Source organism: Diadema antillarum, unplaced genomic scaffold (genome assembly GCF_040938485.1).
Source record: "Diadema antillarum isolate AM-2024a unplaced genomic scaffold, OU_Dant_1.0 seq00001788_RagTag, whole genome shotgun sequence".
Lineage (NCBI taxonomy): Eukaryota > Metazoa > Echinodermata > Echinoidea > Diadematoida > Diadematidae > Diadema > Diadema antillarum.
The window spans coordinates 65991-81348 of record NW_027272466.1 but is presented as its reverse complement, the minus strand read 5'-3'; the positions used below and the strand labels follow the sequence as shown (position 1 = coordinate 81348).

The 15358-nt window shown below is 37.1% G+C and overlaps 1 protein-coding gene across 1 annotated transcript; it reads right to left on the bottom strand.

Moving 5' to 3' along the window:
* Positions 1–1282: 1282 nt before the first annotated feature.
* On the bottom strand, positions 1283–13556 carry LOC139712299 (solute carrier family 35 member B1-like). Its single transcript, XM_071624138.1, has 7 exons — positions 13171–13556; positions 11945–12042; positions 10829–10987; positions 7526–7683; positions 5850–5976; positions 5433–5539; positions 1283–3889 (listed from the first exon to the last, which is right to left on the bottom strand). Exons 1-7 carry the CDS (start codon positions 13413–13415, stop codon positions 3683–3685), a joined length of 1101 nt encoding a protein of 366 aa, XP_071480239.1. The 5' UTR covers positions 13416–13556; the 3' UTR covers positions 1283–3682.
* Positions 13557–15358: the final 1802 nt, after the last annotated feature.

Genomic DNA, 15358 nt, shown 5'->3' with positions numbered 1-15358 from the left:
AACGTGGGGGTTACAATCCCCCCCCCCCCAAAAAAAAAAAAAAAAAAAATGTGCCACAGTAATCAAAGGTCCATTTTCTTCACCCATTATACGCATTCACCGCCCCAACCCCTTGAAAATCCTAGCTAAGGGCCTCATTGAAGTATGTATATTTTGTTGGTAATTACAATATTGGCGGTGAAGCTACAAGCCCAGTTAGACTGTCACAAATAAATCTAGATCACAGATGTTTCTTTTCTTTCTTTCTTTCTTTCTTGTGCTTGCTAAATCTGAGGTATTGCACAGGTGGGCGGTTTATAAGGGCGCAAGGGGGGGGGGAGGCACGTTTGTGCAGAATATACTTATAAAATGTACCGTCTTTACTTTTTGCCCCCTCCCTACTTCTTTGTAGAAAAATGCAGGGTCTGACATTTTGAGGTGTTTTTTATTTTGTTTTGTTTGTTTTTGTTTTTCGCTTGTCACCCGATGTTGGTAGAGAAGCAGCACCTAAAACTGTGAGGGCCTCTTCTTCTTCTTCTTCTTCTTCTTCCTATTCTTCTTTCTTTCTTGATTGCTTGTCAAGCGATTTTGGAAGGCAAGTAGGTTTTGTTTACTTGACAGGCGACTTTGGGACGGAATTGGCAGCAAGAAAGGAAAAAGAAACAAATCATGTTTCAGTATATATATATATATATATATATATATATAATCAGTATATATATATATATATATATATATATATATATATATATACTGTATATATACTGTATATATGTATATATATACAAGATACATATGTGTGTGTGTGTGTGTGTGTGTGTGTGTGTGTGTGTGTGTGTGTGTGTGTGTGTGTGTGTGTGTGTGTGTGTCTTCAATGCAACTCTTGGTAGAGTAGTTCAGGTCAGAAAACCTGCATGTCCTTCTGTAGGGCTTACATCTACAGGGAGCAACATCATTTGAATTGCACTTGTAGTTTGTTTATACATGTACTACACTGTATTTTAGTTCCAGTTCCTTCACTGTCGGGGACCACTAAGTTTTGAGTAATGCATTTACATACACAATGTATTGAGTTATTGAAATCATCTTTTAAAAAATGATTATTTGCGGTTCTGTAAATTCGATGATGCATTTGGGTTGTGTAATTGTAACATGCCAGTCATATAAATCATTTTGTGCGTTTTGATTTAATGAACAGCAGAAGATGAATGTTTTAAGTCATCTTCATTTTCATATCAGTTACTTGCAGTAAATGTCCTTCAAACTCCACAAAACAGAGCAATGAGCAGACACGGACCCTGAAGGTAATAAAGCTTTATTTAATTCTGTTCAGCATAACTGAGGTGTAAAGAGTTGTTCTTTGTGTGATCATCATTTCTGCAATTCAATGGTTAGACGTAGCACTTGGGTATCTGTAAATAAATACATTGTTTACATCTCGTATTAAGCAAATTGAAGCTACATACACTAGATATTTTATCTCTAAGCAACTGAAAAATGGCAAACAATTTTGACAGAGAGAAAAAAATCGAAATCAAGAACTAGGTATGATTGATATCTTCCCATTCATGTTACTGGCTATTCTTGCTGTCTAACTATTAAAGCAGTCATCTTTTAAAAACAAAGAAAAAATGATAATGTACCATACAGTATAATGCTGGATTAAGTATTCAGTAATTTTGTCTACACTACCAGGAAATCAATTGCACTTATCTCCTGCTTGCATCCATCACATTGTTCAAATTTGTGGATACACTTAATTCATGTGGAGGGTTGTCAACCAACTTCATGCATTTAATTAAGGCGCATTTTACTCATAGACTTGCCAAATGATTTGACTTGTGATCAGCATACATATAGATATTTTGAGGTAATACTTCCTGACAAAGTAAGCACAACTAAGCAATGCCCCCTACTCAACCAGCAAAACAAAGTCTTCTCTCTTATTTTCTTTGAGAAATCAAAACTGTGCAGCCCACCACAAGCACATAGATTACCGATACTGAGAGTCCTAAAAAAAAGGAAGAAAGCTTGATGATATAGAGGGTACAATATCATATACTCTGTGTTACAAATACAGTCAGCACATTTGCATACATGTACTTGACACATCATCTAAATCGGGCTGTATAGTTCTTCTTGAAAGACATACCTAGAACATTCACACTCCAAAAAGAAGACTGAGGTTGTGCAACTAGAGACCGAGTTGCTGAAGAGAAACCTTTCTCCCTCTTGGTTTAGTAAGGTTCCCCAAAAAAATATGCATTCACCCACATTGGGACTGCTACTTGTGCACTTGCTCAATGCAACATATCTTATCTCTGGGTTGCAACTACATTAATTCAATGTACAGTATTCATACCAGCATTTTCAAACCCTGATATACATGTAATTCTTTTCTTTTTTTACAAAGAATGGCAAGGAAAATATTGTAAAACTTTGCCTTTATTCCTAATCAGACAGACATCATGATTATTCATACAAGAAGGGCTCTGACAAGAATATTGCTTTAAAGATCCATTCCATATAAAATTTTGCTTTGAACACTGAAAAAGACAGATAACAACAGGGGAAAAAAAGGGAATCACAACAAAAAGAAGCACATGTCTGTGAAGACCTTGGTAAATTAATGATCATTTCATTCTTGTGGGAACACCAGAATGATTGCCTGCACACATAACTGACTGTGATACCTCACACACAGTATTCTTCACTTGATTCATACACAGACAGACAAAATGGCTGAACACTCTTTTGGCTTTGTACGAAGGATGTTCCTTTCTCCCTCTGATCTCAAAATGCCTTACAGGAACTGAATGCCTTTGCCAGAAGTAGATCTAAAATATGAAGCCAATGTGTTTCAAGAGTAATGATCTCTTCAGAACATACAAGCTGGCCTTTGCTGGCAACATCACAGCCATTAAGACAAAAATTTCTATGACTCTGTGATACTGATATGAGCATGACTTTCTCAAATGATTGCATTAAACTATTCAACTCTTTGCTGATGTTTCTGTTTCTTTTCAACTCACAGCCGACAAAACTTTACAAACATAGATTTCTTAGTGTATCGGAATCCGATACATTGTACAGGTTGGATGAGCTAGACATACCAGTCAGTGAATGAGACCAGATAGATGCACAAGTGCAAATTTGTAGCAAATATTTCAAATGTAGGCCTGTTCCTCTGTACAATCTTTTTGTCTGTCAAAGACACCCAGTGGTGGAACAAAAGATCACACACTCGCTCTCACACCGCCGTAGGGCATTACATAAAATCTTTCTCCCACTTGCCCCAATGGTCACTTGGGCAAGGACCCCTTACAATACTCCAAACAGGCACGTGTCCATTCATTTCTCCACACTTGCCTAACCGTGAGTATTATTTGCCCTTGTCAAGAGGGCATGTAGCATTGCTGCACCCTGACTTGTGGCCAAGAAATTGTGAACAGCGGACATCTACCTGATAGACCAAATTTTGTGCATTGACACCTAATACCTTCACACAACCATACCAATACAGACCCATTTCACATGCAATCTGGTGTGATCCTTGTCCTGCAGAGCCAATTCAGCCCCTTGAGGAGATCTTTAGTTAGGACTTATCAGATATTAGCAAGTCTGCATTCCTGAAATGGAGTATAGTCTGGTGTATAAATATAAAAAACAAAACAAAAACATGCAGAAACATTTGCACTGGTTTCTAGCTCTTTGGCTTTGGCTTGCTCTTCCCAAAGACACTGTCCAACCCAAGACCAGTGAAGACGAGCACCACCCCTATCCACTGCCGCGATGACATCGGGTTGGCAAAAATGATGACGGAGCCGAGGATGGTAAAGAATTTCCGCGTCGTCGTGATGATGGAACAGGTGAGAGGACCAAAGGTGGACACAGTCTCAAAGATAAAATGCTGCAGGAGGGGGGGGGGGGGTGCAAAAAAAAATACAAGAACTTTATGTTCAGCTACATGGAGCATTGGCTGTACATTTCATCCAAATACTACATAGCTATCATGGCATGATTTCATGTCATACCCACAGCCACCACATACCAGCTCCTTTAGCTCTCCTTTATTTACATTCTTTGTGACAAAGACTGCATTTTTTATCATTTGATTTACTTGTGTGAACTGACCCCTTTGTTTGCATGCACTAATAACTTGTGGTTATGCTGCATTCCTAAATATTAAACTATCAATTTTGCCTTGGGAAATCATTTCAATCATCAACATTGGTGAAAAAAACATAATTGCAAGATATGAAAGCCACACCTAATCAAAAGAGTTATACATGTATAAGCAAGTTATCACAGTCTGTTGTTACATTCTGGTTTCATTTCCTTTTTCTTTCAAGTGTGCTTCATGTCACTTAATGATAACGTTAAGATATAAGTTTATAATCAGGATATTAATTTTGCACAGAGTGAACTCCATTAAACATTATAGTTCACTTGCATGGATTGGAGAAAAAACAAACAAACACAATGAAAGTTTGTTAAAATGGGGGGGGGGGGGATTAATGCTAACTAAATTTGAAGCTACACATGCCTGCAAGCAACAGTAGCACTGGTTGCAATTGCATATTATGTAAATTTATTTATTTATTTATTTATTTATTTGTTTTGTTTCAGTAGGGTAGCTCTGTCAGTGGCTAAACACTGTTATTCTCAGAGGCCCTACACATATAATAACGTACATCACGAAATACATTGTAGACACATTTACCAAGAAAAATAACATAATGTACAATTACGGTACACTTACAACATGGCCAAATAATTGAGCATTGCGGAGGATGGTAGAAAAAAAATAAATAACATCATTTTTATCATTACAGTTCACTGGAAAGTGATATGCCAAGACATATCTAAGAAAAATCAAAATGTCTAGGTTACAGCACATGTATATATTGCATAATCCATAAATTCTTCATATCACTTCAGATTACATAGGCCTAATTGTAATCTTTTTCAGAAACAATGAACACACAAATTTATTCATTTTTATTATTATATGATAACAGGGCCTTTAAAAACAGGCTAGCTAAATAAACAGATGAGGCAATCTCATCACCACAAAACTCACCAACTGATCTGATTGGTTGATACAAAAAAAGACAACACAATTGGTCCTTTGCTTCACATCTTTAAATGATTATATTTATCATTTTCTGTAGGAAGTTTAGAAGCTGGTGATTATACCCCTGTCCTAAACAAAATGGCTATCATAACATTTCTGTAATTGATCTAGTACAAGAATATGTGTGGCACATGACATCAGCACCTCATCTAATATCACCACTTTACAATATCATGTGAACACTATAAAGTCCACTAAATCAATTATTTTCAGTCAAATTGTAGTCGTTTTTCTGTTTCAATTAAGTGCAATTAAAGTCAGTTTGAATTTGAACATGGAATAGAATTTCCAGGTAAAGTCTCTTTGTCAAACTCACCTGTCCAATCGCACTTGTCAATCCAAAGAAAACTATGTCAAGAAGCACTGATGGATGGCGGAAAAGGAAAGGAATAAATTCAAAGACTTCTCCAGTAACCACTATAGCTGTAAAAGAGACAAGAAAAAGAGAGCAAAAAACACAAACAAAACTGGTTTAAATAATTCATGTTTACTGCATTTAAAAAATCAATCATTCTGAGCAAGTTTTACGATAACATTGATATTCCACCTATCATGCTTTACTGGGTACAAACACTTTCAGCATTGTATTGTGGTATACACTGAACACATGTATGTGATACACTACTTCAATGACAATATTCACTGAGGTCAGAACACTCAACGTTAAACGATGATGTTGTACAGGCATCTATATTGATGGCACTACTTGCTAAGCAACTAATCATTTGCTCACCAACTCCCAAGTAGAGTATAGACCACATGTTCATGTTGAACATCATTGGGTGAGGCCTGGTCTGGAAACGTCCCCTCATTTTCTCCTGAATGGCACCCGTCAATCCATCACAGGTCAAGGAAATAATCTGGGTATGAAATGCAAACGTGGCAGAGTTTAGTAACAACAATAATTAAGGGGAACCCAAACCCGAAAAGCAATGTGAATTGAGTGAAAGCAGCAACATTAGTAGAACACATCAGTAAAAGTTTGAGGAAAATCGGACAATCGATGCAAAAGTTATGAATTTTCAAAGTTTTAGTGTTGGAACCGCTGGATGAGGAGACTACTAGAGGTTATGACGTATAAGCGGACCACAATATAAGGAGAATATAAAGAAAATTTTATACAAAAATTATTTTTCATGAAAATCACAAATTCTGTCAACTTGATACTGACATATATTATGGGTAGCAATTATTCCCCCTGCTTTCTGAAAGCGGCCAGTCAAGTGCTCTTTCATAATGCTAGAAAAGTGAATTTTTGTGGCATTTTCTGTATATTTATATTGTTGTCTACTCATACGTCATAACCTCTAGTAGTCTCGTCATCCCGCTGTTCCAACAACAGAACTTTAAAAGTTCATAACTTTTGCATCGATTGTCCGATTTTCCTCAAACTTTCACTGATGTGTTCTACTAATGTTGCTGCTTCCACTCAATCCACATTGCTCTTTGGGTTTGGGTTTCCTTTAAACACAGCAGGAAGAGTGAGAACACAGCCACATAGTGAGCAGAAGTGGTACATGACAAAGTATTATTAGAAGTCTTCGTTGCAGTAGTGGAAGAAGTGGCAAGAAGTGGAAGGAGTGATTTTTAAACAGCAGAAGTAGAAGTAAAAGAGGTATTAGAAGAAACAGTGATGATTACAGAGGTAATCTTGACATTATAAGTAGGTAGTACAGTGTAGAAATAATGGTGAATATAGAAGTAGTGGCTGTGAGAGAGGAGATATAATTATGTAGAATAGTTTGCAACACCAATAATAATGAATGTAGTACAATGCAGTACAGAGCACTCTCATTTGAACGAACACTGTAACATTACAAGGAAGTTGAAATTTAGGTCCCAAAATTATCACCTACATATCTTCAATATAATGAAAGAAAACCGTCAATCCCACAGACTTCATTGTAGTGGGAGAGCAGGGTAGCAGTAGTAGTAGTAGTTGTTGTTGTAGTTGTAGTTGTAGTTGTAGTTGTAGTTGTAGTTGTAGTGGGAGAGCAGGGTAGCAGTAGTAATAGTAGTTGTTGTAGTTGTAGTTGTAGTTGTAGTTGTAGTTGTAGTTGTAGTTGTAGTTGTAGTTGTAGTTGTAGTTGTAGTTGTAGTTGTAGTTGTAGTTGTAGTTGTAGTTGTAGTTGTAGTTGTAGTTGTAGTTGTAGTTGTAGTTGTAGTTGTAGTTGTAGTTATAGTTGTAGTAGTTGTAGCTTTTATAGTACTAATAGTTTATAAAAGTGGAGTATACAACTTCAGATGAAATGGATTAAAGAATTCAAGGTGACCATCAATCTGGATATATCCGCAACATACACTTGTACTGCCTGAAGGCTGGGTTTCAATCAGAGATGTATTTCTTTTTGCGAGTCCAGGGAAATTTGTCAGCTTGTGAAATTATCAGCAAAACTCATCAGCACTTACCACTAATATTTCGCCAATTCCCAGAAGGTGGTCATCATTCTTCTTTCCTCCTTTGTCCTTGTAGACAAATGTCGCTACCCCACACACAATCAGCAAGACACACAGATACTTCATGAGAGGGTAAGACTTTCTGGCAAGAAGTACACCTAGGATCATAACTGCATCATGGAGGAAGAGAAATGGCGGCAAGGCATAATCCAATGCATCCAAATCATTCCAATTAGGGCTTCATCTTAGGGTATGATGGTCATTCCATGAAACCACTTTGAACCCAATAGATCAGTTTATTTGGGGGGGGGGGGGTTTCAATGATGAAAAATAAATGTTCAAAAGTGTATGCTTCATGGTTCCATATCATGAGTTACATTAATAACAAAGTAGAGAAGCACTCTGAGAGCGCAGACCTCCGCCAAGCATGCAGCTCATTTCCACCTTTGATCTTGTTCTTCCATAGAGATTTCAGTGATTTCCACCCATACATACTTACAGCATTGTGTGCTGAAAGCGCCCGATTTCCCAATATAGAAGCCTTTGTTACATCATAAACCCTCAGCTGCATGGCGCGCCTCGCCCTAGTAGAAACTAGAGAACGCACTTTAGTGCGAGCATGCAAACCTCAAATACGCGCAGCCTGAACTCCCAAGTTCATAGACCCTACCTGCCAAAATATCAAAAATCCTTCATAAATTTCCCCAAAATTCTCGGATTACAACCAAAATTTGATCATCTGTTACTTGTATCATTCTAAACCTTTCCTGTAAGTTTCATCCAAATCCGTTCACTACTTTTTGAGTTATTTTGCACAAGGACAAACACACATACACACACAAACCAACGGTAACAAAAACATAACCTCCTCCCTTGGCAGAGGTAATTATGACAGTAAATACATATCTCGCATGATAAATGCAGAAAGTAAGACATACTGTATTTATGTACCCATAAGCAGTCAAGGGACTTGCAAATGATTTACAAAGAAAGTCAGTTATGAAATTCATGCAAAGCCACTCCCCCCCTCCCCCCCCCCCACACACTCACATGACAGGATACTTGTAGATCACCATTTCAGAAACAGATAAAAAGTCAAGAGTTAATGAAAGGATTTATTTATTTGTTTATTTATTTATATGTTTTATTTTCACAGGGTGGCTCCGTCAGTGGGTTAAACACTGTTGTTCTTGGAGGCCCTGCATGAACACATACATACAAATAAACACATGATAATCATACAATACCAACATCAAAATCAAAATCAAATTTGCAGTATCAAATCTGTATATATCTTAATATACTGTATACTGATATATATCAAACTCAAAATTTAAAGGGAAGGTAAACCCTAAAAGCAATGTGGATTGAGTGAAAGCAGCAACATTAGTAGAACACATCAGTGAAAGTTTGAGGAAAATCGGACAATCGATGCAAAAGTTATGAATTTTTAAAGTTTTGGTGTTGGAACCGCTGGATGAGGAGACTACTAGAGGTTATGACGTATGAGAGGACAACAATACAAAGAAAATATAAAGGAAATTCAACAAAAATTCACTTTTCTAGCATTATGAAAGAGCACTTGACCAACCACTTTCAGAAAGCAGGGGGAATAATTGTTACCCTTAACAGAGAAGATATGTCAGTATCAAGTTGACGGAATTTGTAATTTTCATGAAAAATGGATTTTTGTAAAATTTTCTTCACATTTTCTTTGTATTGTTGTCCACTCATACGTCATAACTTCTAGTAGTCTCCTCATCCAGCTGTTCCAACACCAAAACTTTAAAAATTCATAACTTTTGCATCGATTGCCCGATTTTCTTCAAACTTTCACTGATGCGTTCTACTAATGTTGCTGCTTTCACTCAATCCACATTGATTTTAGGGTTTATCTTCCCTTTAACAAATATTATGCAACACATATTGTGCAACACATTACATCCTCATATCCTTAAATTTCCCCTACCTCAGAAAAAAAAAACAGAAAAACAACAACAACAACAGAACTATACTTGGGCACAGTGGAGTGCCGTCCAAAATTGGGCTGAGAACGAATGTTTAGATGGAGCATGCCTTAAGTTTATTGGTAAACTGTTCCATTCGAGTGCGCCGGTGTATGAAATGTTTCCCAGCATTAGTTTGAGTTCTAGTTACTATTAGCCCATCAGAGACTGCTGATCTAGTCTGGTAGTTGTGTGTATTACAAACTTTCTGAAACAAGAGTGACAGGTACTCTGGAGCGTCCCCATTTAGTGCCCTATAAACCAGTTTGCACCTTTGAAGCTTCCACCTATCCTCTATCATGGTCCAGTTTAGTTGACTTAGTACGTAGTCAGTAGATGTACGTGTGTCTACCCCTAAGACTATTCTGGCCATTCGTTTGTGTTGTCTCACAATAATATCTTTCGTAGTAGAGGGACATTTTGACCAAGCGATGCTGCAGTAGTCAAACAATGGGAGAACTAAAGAATTTGCAAGAAATTTTAGTGAATTCAGAGGTAGGGATTTTTTCAGACGACTCATCAGACTTAATCTGGAACTTATTTTCTTACTTGTATGATGTACATGTTCCTTCCAGTTAAGAGCCGGGTCTAAGTGTACCCCAAGATATTTGTAAGACTTTACTTGCGAGAGTGTGTGGCTCTCCAGCTTTATGTTGACAGGATTTGGGATAGCAGCTAGTTTTTGAGGCGTTCCGAAAATCATAAATTGTGTCTTACTAGGGTTAAGTGTGAGGCCATTTTCTTGTACCCAGTTGTTAACAAGATCTAAATCCTTATTTAGATGAAATTCAAGTTCATCTACATGCTTAGCACTGTATATTAAAACAGTATCGTCAGCATACATTATGACCTTGCTCTTGAAGGTGACACTGGGTAAGATACTACTGGATTCATACTACCACTTGTTTCAGCATACTGTGAAGACATTCAGGAAAGCTGAAGGTGCTATTGCTCTCTGTTATTTGTATGAAAGATATGACCTACAGCGACAGGTTAATGTTGCTATACAGTAAATGTTTTAGTTGTCTAACCCTAGGTTAACCTAAGATTAACTGGTACATTGTACTACCTGTAGCTGGCACTATGTGCATGGGGTGGAGGTGTATGGAAGTGTGAGGAAGTGTGAATGTTTCTTTCCCTTTATCACACTTGTAGCACTCTACTCTGCACTCTAATCTCTATCAGAATACTGCAAATCTGTCTAAACCTATGAATTAGACTAACTGTTCCCTTAACAAGGTGGACATTGCGAGATGCTTAGAGGCGAAAAAGGGTTCACAGCCAGATCTAGAACTTGTGAAGTACTCACCAGGAATTGGTTTGCAAGACTTCCCCAGGACCTGAAAGGGATAGCTGACATAGCGGAGAGCCATATTACTGGCCACCATGGCTCCCAGGTAGGTCATTGAGCTGGCTGCATAGAGACTGGGGGACGTGAGATCCGCTTCTTGCTTTGTCAAATGTATCACTGGAGGTGTGGACGGATACGAGAGGGGGGAGGGGGGTGCGGGGTTCAAGAAAGAGGAGATGAAGGAGAAAAGTTATGATGGCTGGTCCTTGAATAAGAATTGCAGCTCCCTGATGAGGAAGCTGTAATTATGCACTGGTATGACACAACAGGGAAATATACATGAATGATCTGTCAAGATGCCACACTTAAGAGCAGACTGCATAAGAATAAGACGACTCATGGTATTCATTATCTAACTAATTCCTAAGTCTTGTACTGGAAAAAAGTTTTTTTTACTTTTTTTTAACTGTTTTACCACGCAGAAAGCATGTCAGACAAAACAAAAACAGACAGAGGTATTCAGAGAGCATAAATTTCAACCATGGCCAGAGGATTACTCATGCCACATAACTGTGCATGCATCTTTCAAGATAACACCACAGCCAGATCATAATGCAAATCCCAGATCATAATGCAAATCACCACCAAAAACTGATCATTTTTTTCCTTTCAACACCACAGACTTATCCTGATAATTTTATCAAAATTTGTTTTATATAACTTTTTGAGTGATAAGTACTGTTGAAAGACAAGCAGACAAAACTACAACACCACTGCCCTGACAAAGATAATAATAAGCACTATACATCAAGTACAGTGCAGCGTACAGCAGCTATGAATATCATCGCCTTACTATTAAAACTAAATGAATATATCTGCATTGGAAATTAGTATATATATATTACATGTATTTGATTTGTGCAATCATCAGCAACTTTGGGAGACATTTGCAAACCAATTCTTGCACAGGTTTCCCAGGGTGCACATGCACTTATTTTCTTGCAAGAATGAAATTAACTGTACACAACCCTGTCTCTGTGCACAAGTGTCACTTCACACAGTATCTGGTCTGGCTGGAATTAAATATGATACAGTACAAGTACAAATGTACACCTATAGGCCTATTTGACTCACCTGCTTTGGAAAAGATGGCATTAAACACACACGGTAGAAACAACAGGCATAGGTAATATTCAAATTTTTCCTCGTCGGGTCCATAGGAACTCTTAGTGCTATTAAACAAGATGTAAATAAAGAGAAAGGAAGAGATCATATTGAAGTTAATTCCATCATTGTTTAAGACAAGAGTATCACAATACATTTTTTGAACATTCCGTATCATATACCTGCATGATTGGATCACACAAGACAATAAACTTGTGCATTTTACATGTTCTTGTAGGACCTAGAATCAGCCCTTTTACTTTAACGAAAGATCGGTCTGCATATTGTCATCGGGGATATGTTCCGTGGAGACTGCATCTGGCTTCATAGAATCCCCTACCGAGGAGAGTCGTAAAAGTAAAAAACTCCTCTGGCCAGACGAATTTTTCTGTCTAACCTTTTACTAACCCTACGGCATTGTGATACGAACGTGTTAGGGTCAACGGTGTGATGCTATAAATGCAGTGGAATATCCAAAAGGAGAATATCCATTGATTGAAAAGTAGGAGTACATTGTATGAATAACAATACACAGCCCTGTCACTGTACACAATCCATGGCATCAGGTCAGGCTAATGTATAAATTAATTTAAAGAAAAAAGTTTTAAAATATCAAAAAATCAATTCTATGATATGTTTATTGCACATTGTATAATTGAGTCTAAAATGCAGTAGCTACCATGCAGAAGTACCACAGCCTACACGTGTATGCTCACGCGTTTCAAAACACCTTGGGATTTAAATCTACAATAAATGTAAACTTAGTCCACCAACTCATCACATTCAGCTGAATTAAGTACGGTATATGGCAATTGTGCACTTTACTATACAGTAGAGACACTGTTTGAAAACATATAAATTAATAATCACTGCACCAATAATTTCCACGATAGGTAGTATTACTATTAATATTCTAAGATCCCTGCAAACCCAAAGACAAAGATCAATCTTGAGTCTTGAGACTGAAAGGCAGAAAATGTAACGTAGAATAGAACCACTACTGGACTTGATGTGATGATTTATACAACTACAAGTTGTACCTACATAGACCATAGACACATGCCCTTAAAAAAGGAACGAGTAATTATTAAGATAATTTTCTTTCTCTCTTTTCTTTTTTATCTCCAGCGAAATGCCAGGGAATTATCATCGGCTTGGATGTACAGAAGGCATAGAAGATAAACTGGTATACTTACATCCTTTCTTGAAGGATCCCAAAACAAAAGTAGCAGACAAATACACCTGTAAAGCACAGAAGTAGCTTGCTTGTCGACCCCTGCGCTAACTGCATGGCGGCCCTGTCTTTCGGGTTGTTCTGCGCTGGAAAGCTCCGCTCAATCTGTCGGCTGCTCAGAGGTCGCACGATTTTCTGATCCAACGTCGATTGTTCTAGCTCACTGTTTGACAGATCGATGGCATATGTCTCGCCCTGAGAAGTCATAAAGATATCAGCCGGCCAACTAAGGCCTTCCAATGGAGTGATTGGTTAAATTATCATAATATCAACTCTCTCAAAATATCCCAACAGCCAATTGTCGGCGGACACGGCTTTCTTCGCTGTGATGGAAAATGCACACAAATAGCTACCGGCTACTTACACTACAAGGCAATGGTTCCCCAAGCAAGCTGTGATGTGAAATGCTTCTGTGTATTATTCATCGTAAGTACACGTGTAGATTCAGAAATACTCAGGATAGACTCTAGTCAGCTGTTTTAGCAGATATTTTTAGATCCAGTCGTCGTGCTGTACGATGAAGGTAATAGTGGGTTCGCGTAATGTAAAAATATTAAACGCCTAGAAATAAGTCTAGGCAAGTTTATGCTGGCGGAAGTAGAAATTCCCCGAAGTGGACACCAAAGATCATGAGTATGGAAGCAAAGCGCACTGACACTGAGGAACCGGTAACGAGTGTTAGAGTACATTTATTTTCAGAGTCAGTCCATCTATTTTTTCTAATTTAGATATGTTTAATTCTATGTATATGCTTGCTGTTACCTTACAAAGTTCACTTACAAGACAATCTAGATTAACACCGAAATATTTTATATATATTTATATACACTTTCCAATGTCAAATTGTTACATGTGATGCTGATATTACAATTTCTTGTTTTTCTGATAGAGCCAAATGTCATAATCTTCGATTTGTCAGTATTTATGTACATTTAACTTCTTTACAGCATTTATTGTTATAACAAACAAAGATTGTAATATGATCTCTAATTCTTCCTTGGTTTTTGTCTTACAATAATATGTAAACCTATATATTGTCGATGACATTATTATGACAAAATATCATGTGCTTAAAAAAATAATAAAAAAATAAATGGCCCACATGTGAGTCACTCAACTTACCTTCAACTAAAATCACACATTTAATTCTGCCTGTAATAAAGGATTGGAACCATTTATACTCTGTACCTTTATACCACCCCTTACATTTTCGTAAATTTATCATGAGATATTACGACAAAAGCTTTCCGAAAATTAAAAAATACACCACCTGTTCTACCATCTTTAGAGTTCATGTTTAGAAGATGTTCAGGATCAAGGATACAATAATTTATAGAGCGGAGGGTCGAAAACCAGATTAATTATCTTCTGGGTGTAAGTAATGAATGTTCATTTAGATGTTCATACTGTTTCGGATTCCTTTTTCTAAAATGTAATTTATCATGGACAAAATAGATATGGCTCTATTTGTTTTATCATCACTTTTCTGCATTGAAATTAGTTTGGCAGATTTGAAATCTTTTTTGTATAGGCCTACTACAAAGGAAAAGTGTTGCATTGATCTTTTACAATACTTCACGCTGCCATATACACAAAAAAAGTATTTTGTAACTTGGGTGCACTCCAGCAAGACTCGATGTATAATATTTTACATGCACCAACATTCTTCAATTCTTTTATGACACATTCTTCAGTGCATGATATCAGTACGGGATGAAGTCCTGCTATTTTCGTATACAGTTGACTAAAATTCAGCTATTTACAATTATTTCACAAAGATGAATACGGGTGATGTTCGTTATTCCGAAAGTTCGTTAATCCGAAAATTACATTATAAGCTATATTCCAAAGGTTTGCTACTGCAAAGCAAACACATTCCATAATCTACATACAATACATGTTTGTTAATCAGAAAGATAGAAAGGGTGCGTCAATTCGAACATTATTTCTTGGGTCATTCCGAAGGTTCGTAAATTAGAAGTTTCGCAATTTCGAAAATGAAATAAGGTTCGTTATTCTAAGATCTCCATAATCTGAAAATAAGATAAAGATTCGTACAATCCTAAAATGAAATAAGGCGCATATTGCATATTCATCAGAAAATGAGACGAAGAGAATAAGGAACATACTTTGTTTCCGAATTCACGGAC

Coding starts and splice junctions, on each gene's coding strand:
- LOC139712299 (XM_071624138.1), bottom strand. CDS start 13,415: ATGACTTCTCAGGGCGAGACATATGCCATCGATCTGTCAAACAGTGAG. Junction 7,684..10,828: donor GTCTTGCAAACCAATTCCTG/GTGAGTACTTCA, acceptor TCCATGATGCAG/TTATGATCCTAGGTGTACTT. Junction 5,540..5,849: donor TATACTCTACTTGGGAGTTG/GTGAGCAAATGA, acceptor TCTCTTTTACAG/CTATAGTGGTTACTGGAGAA.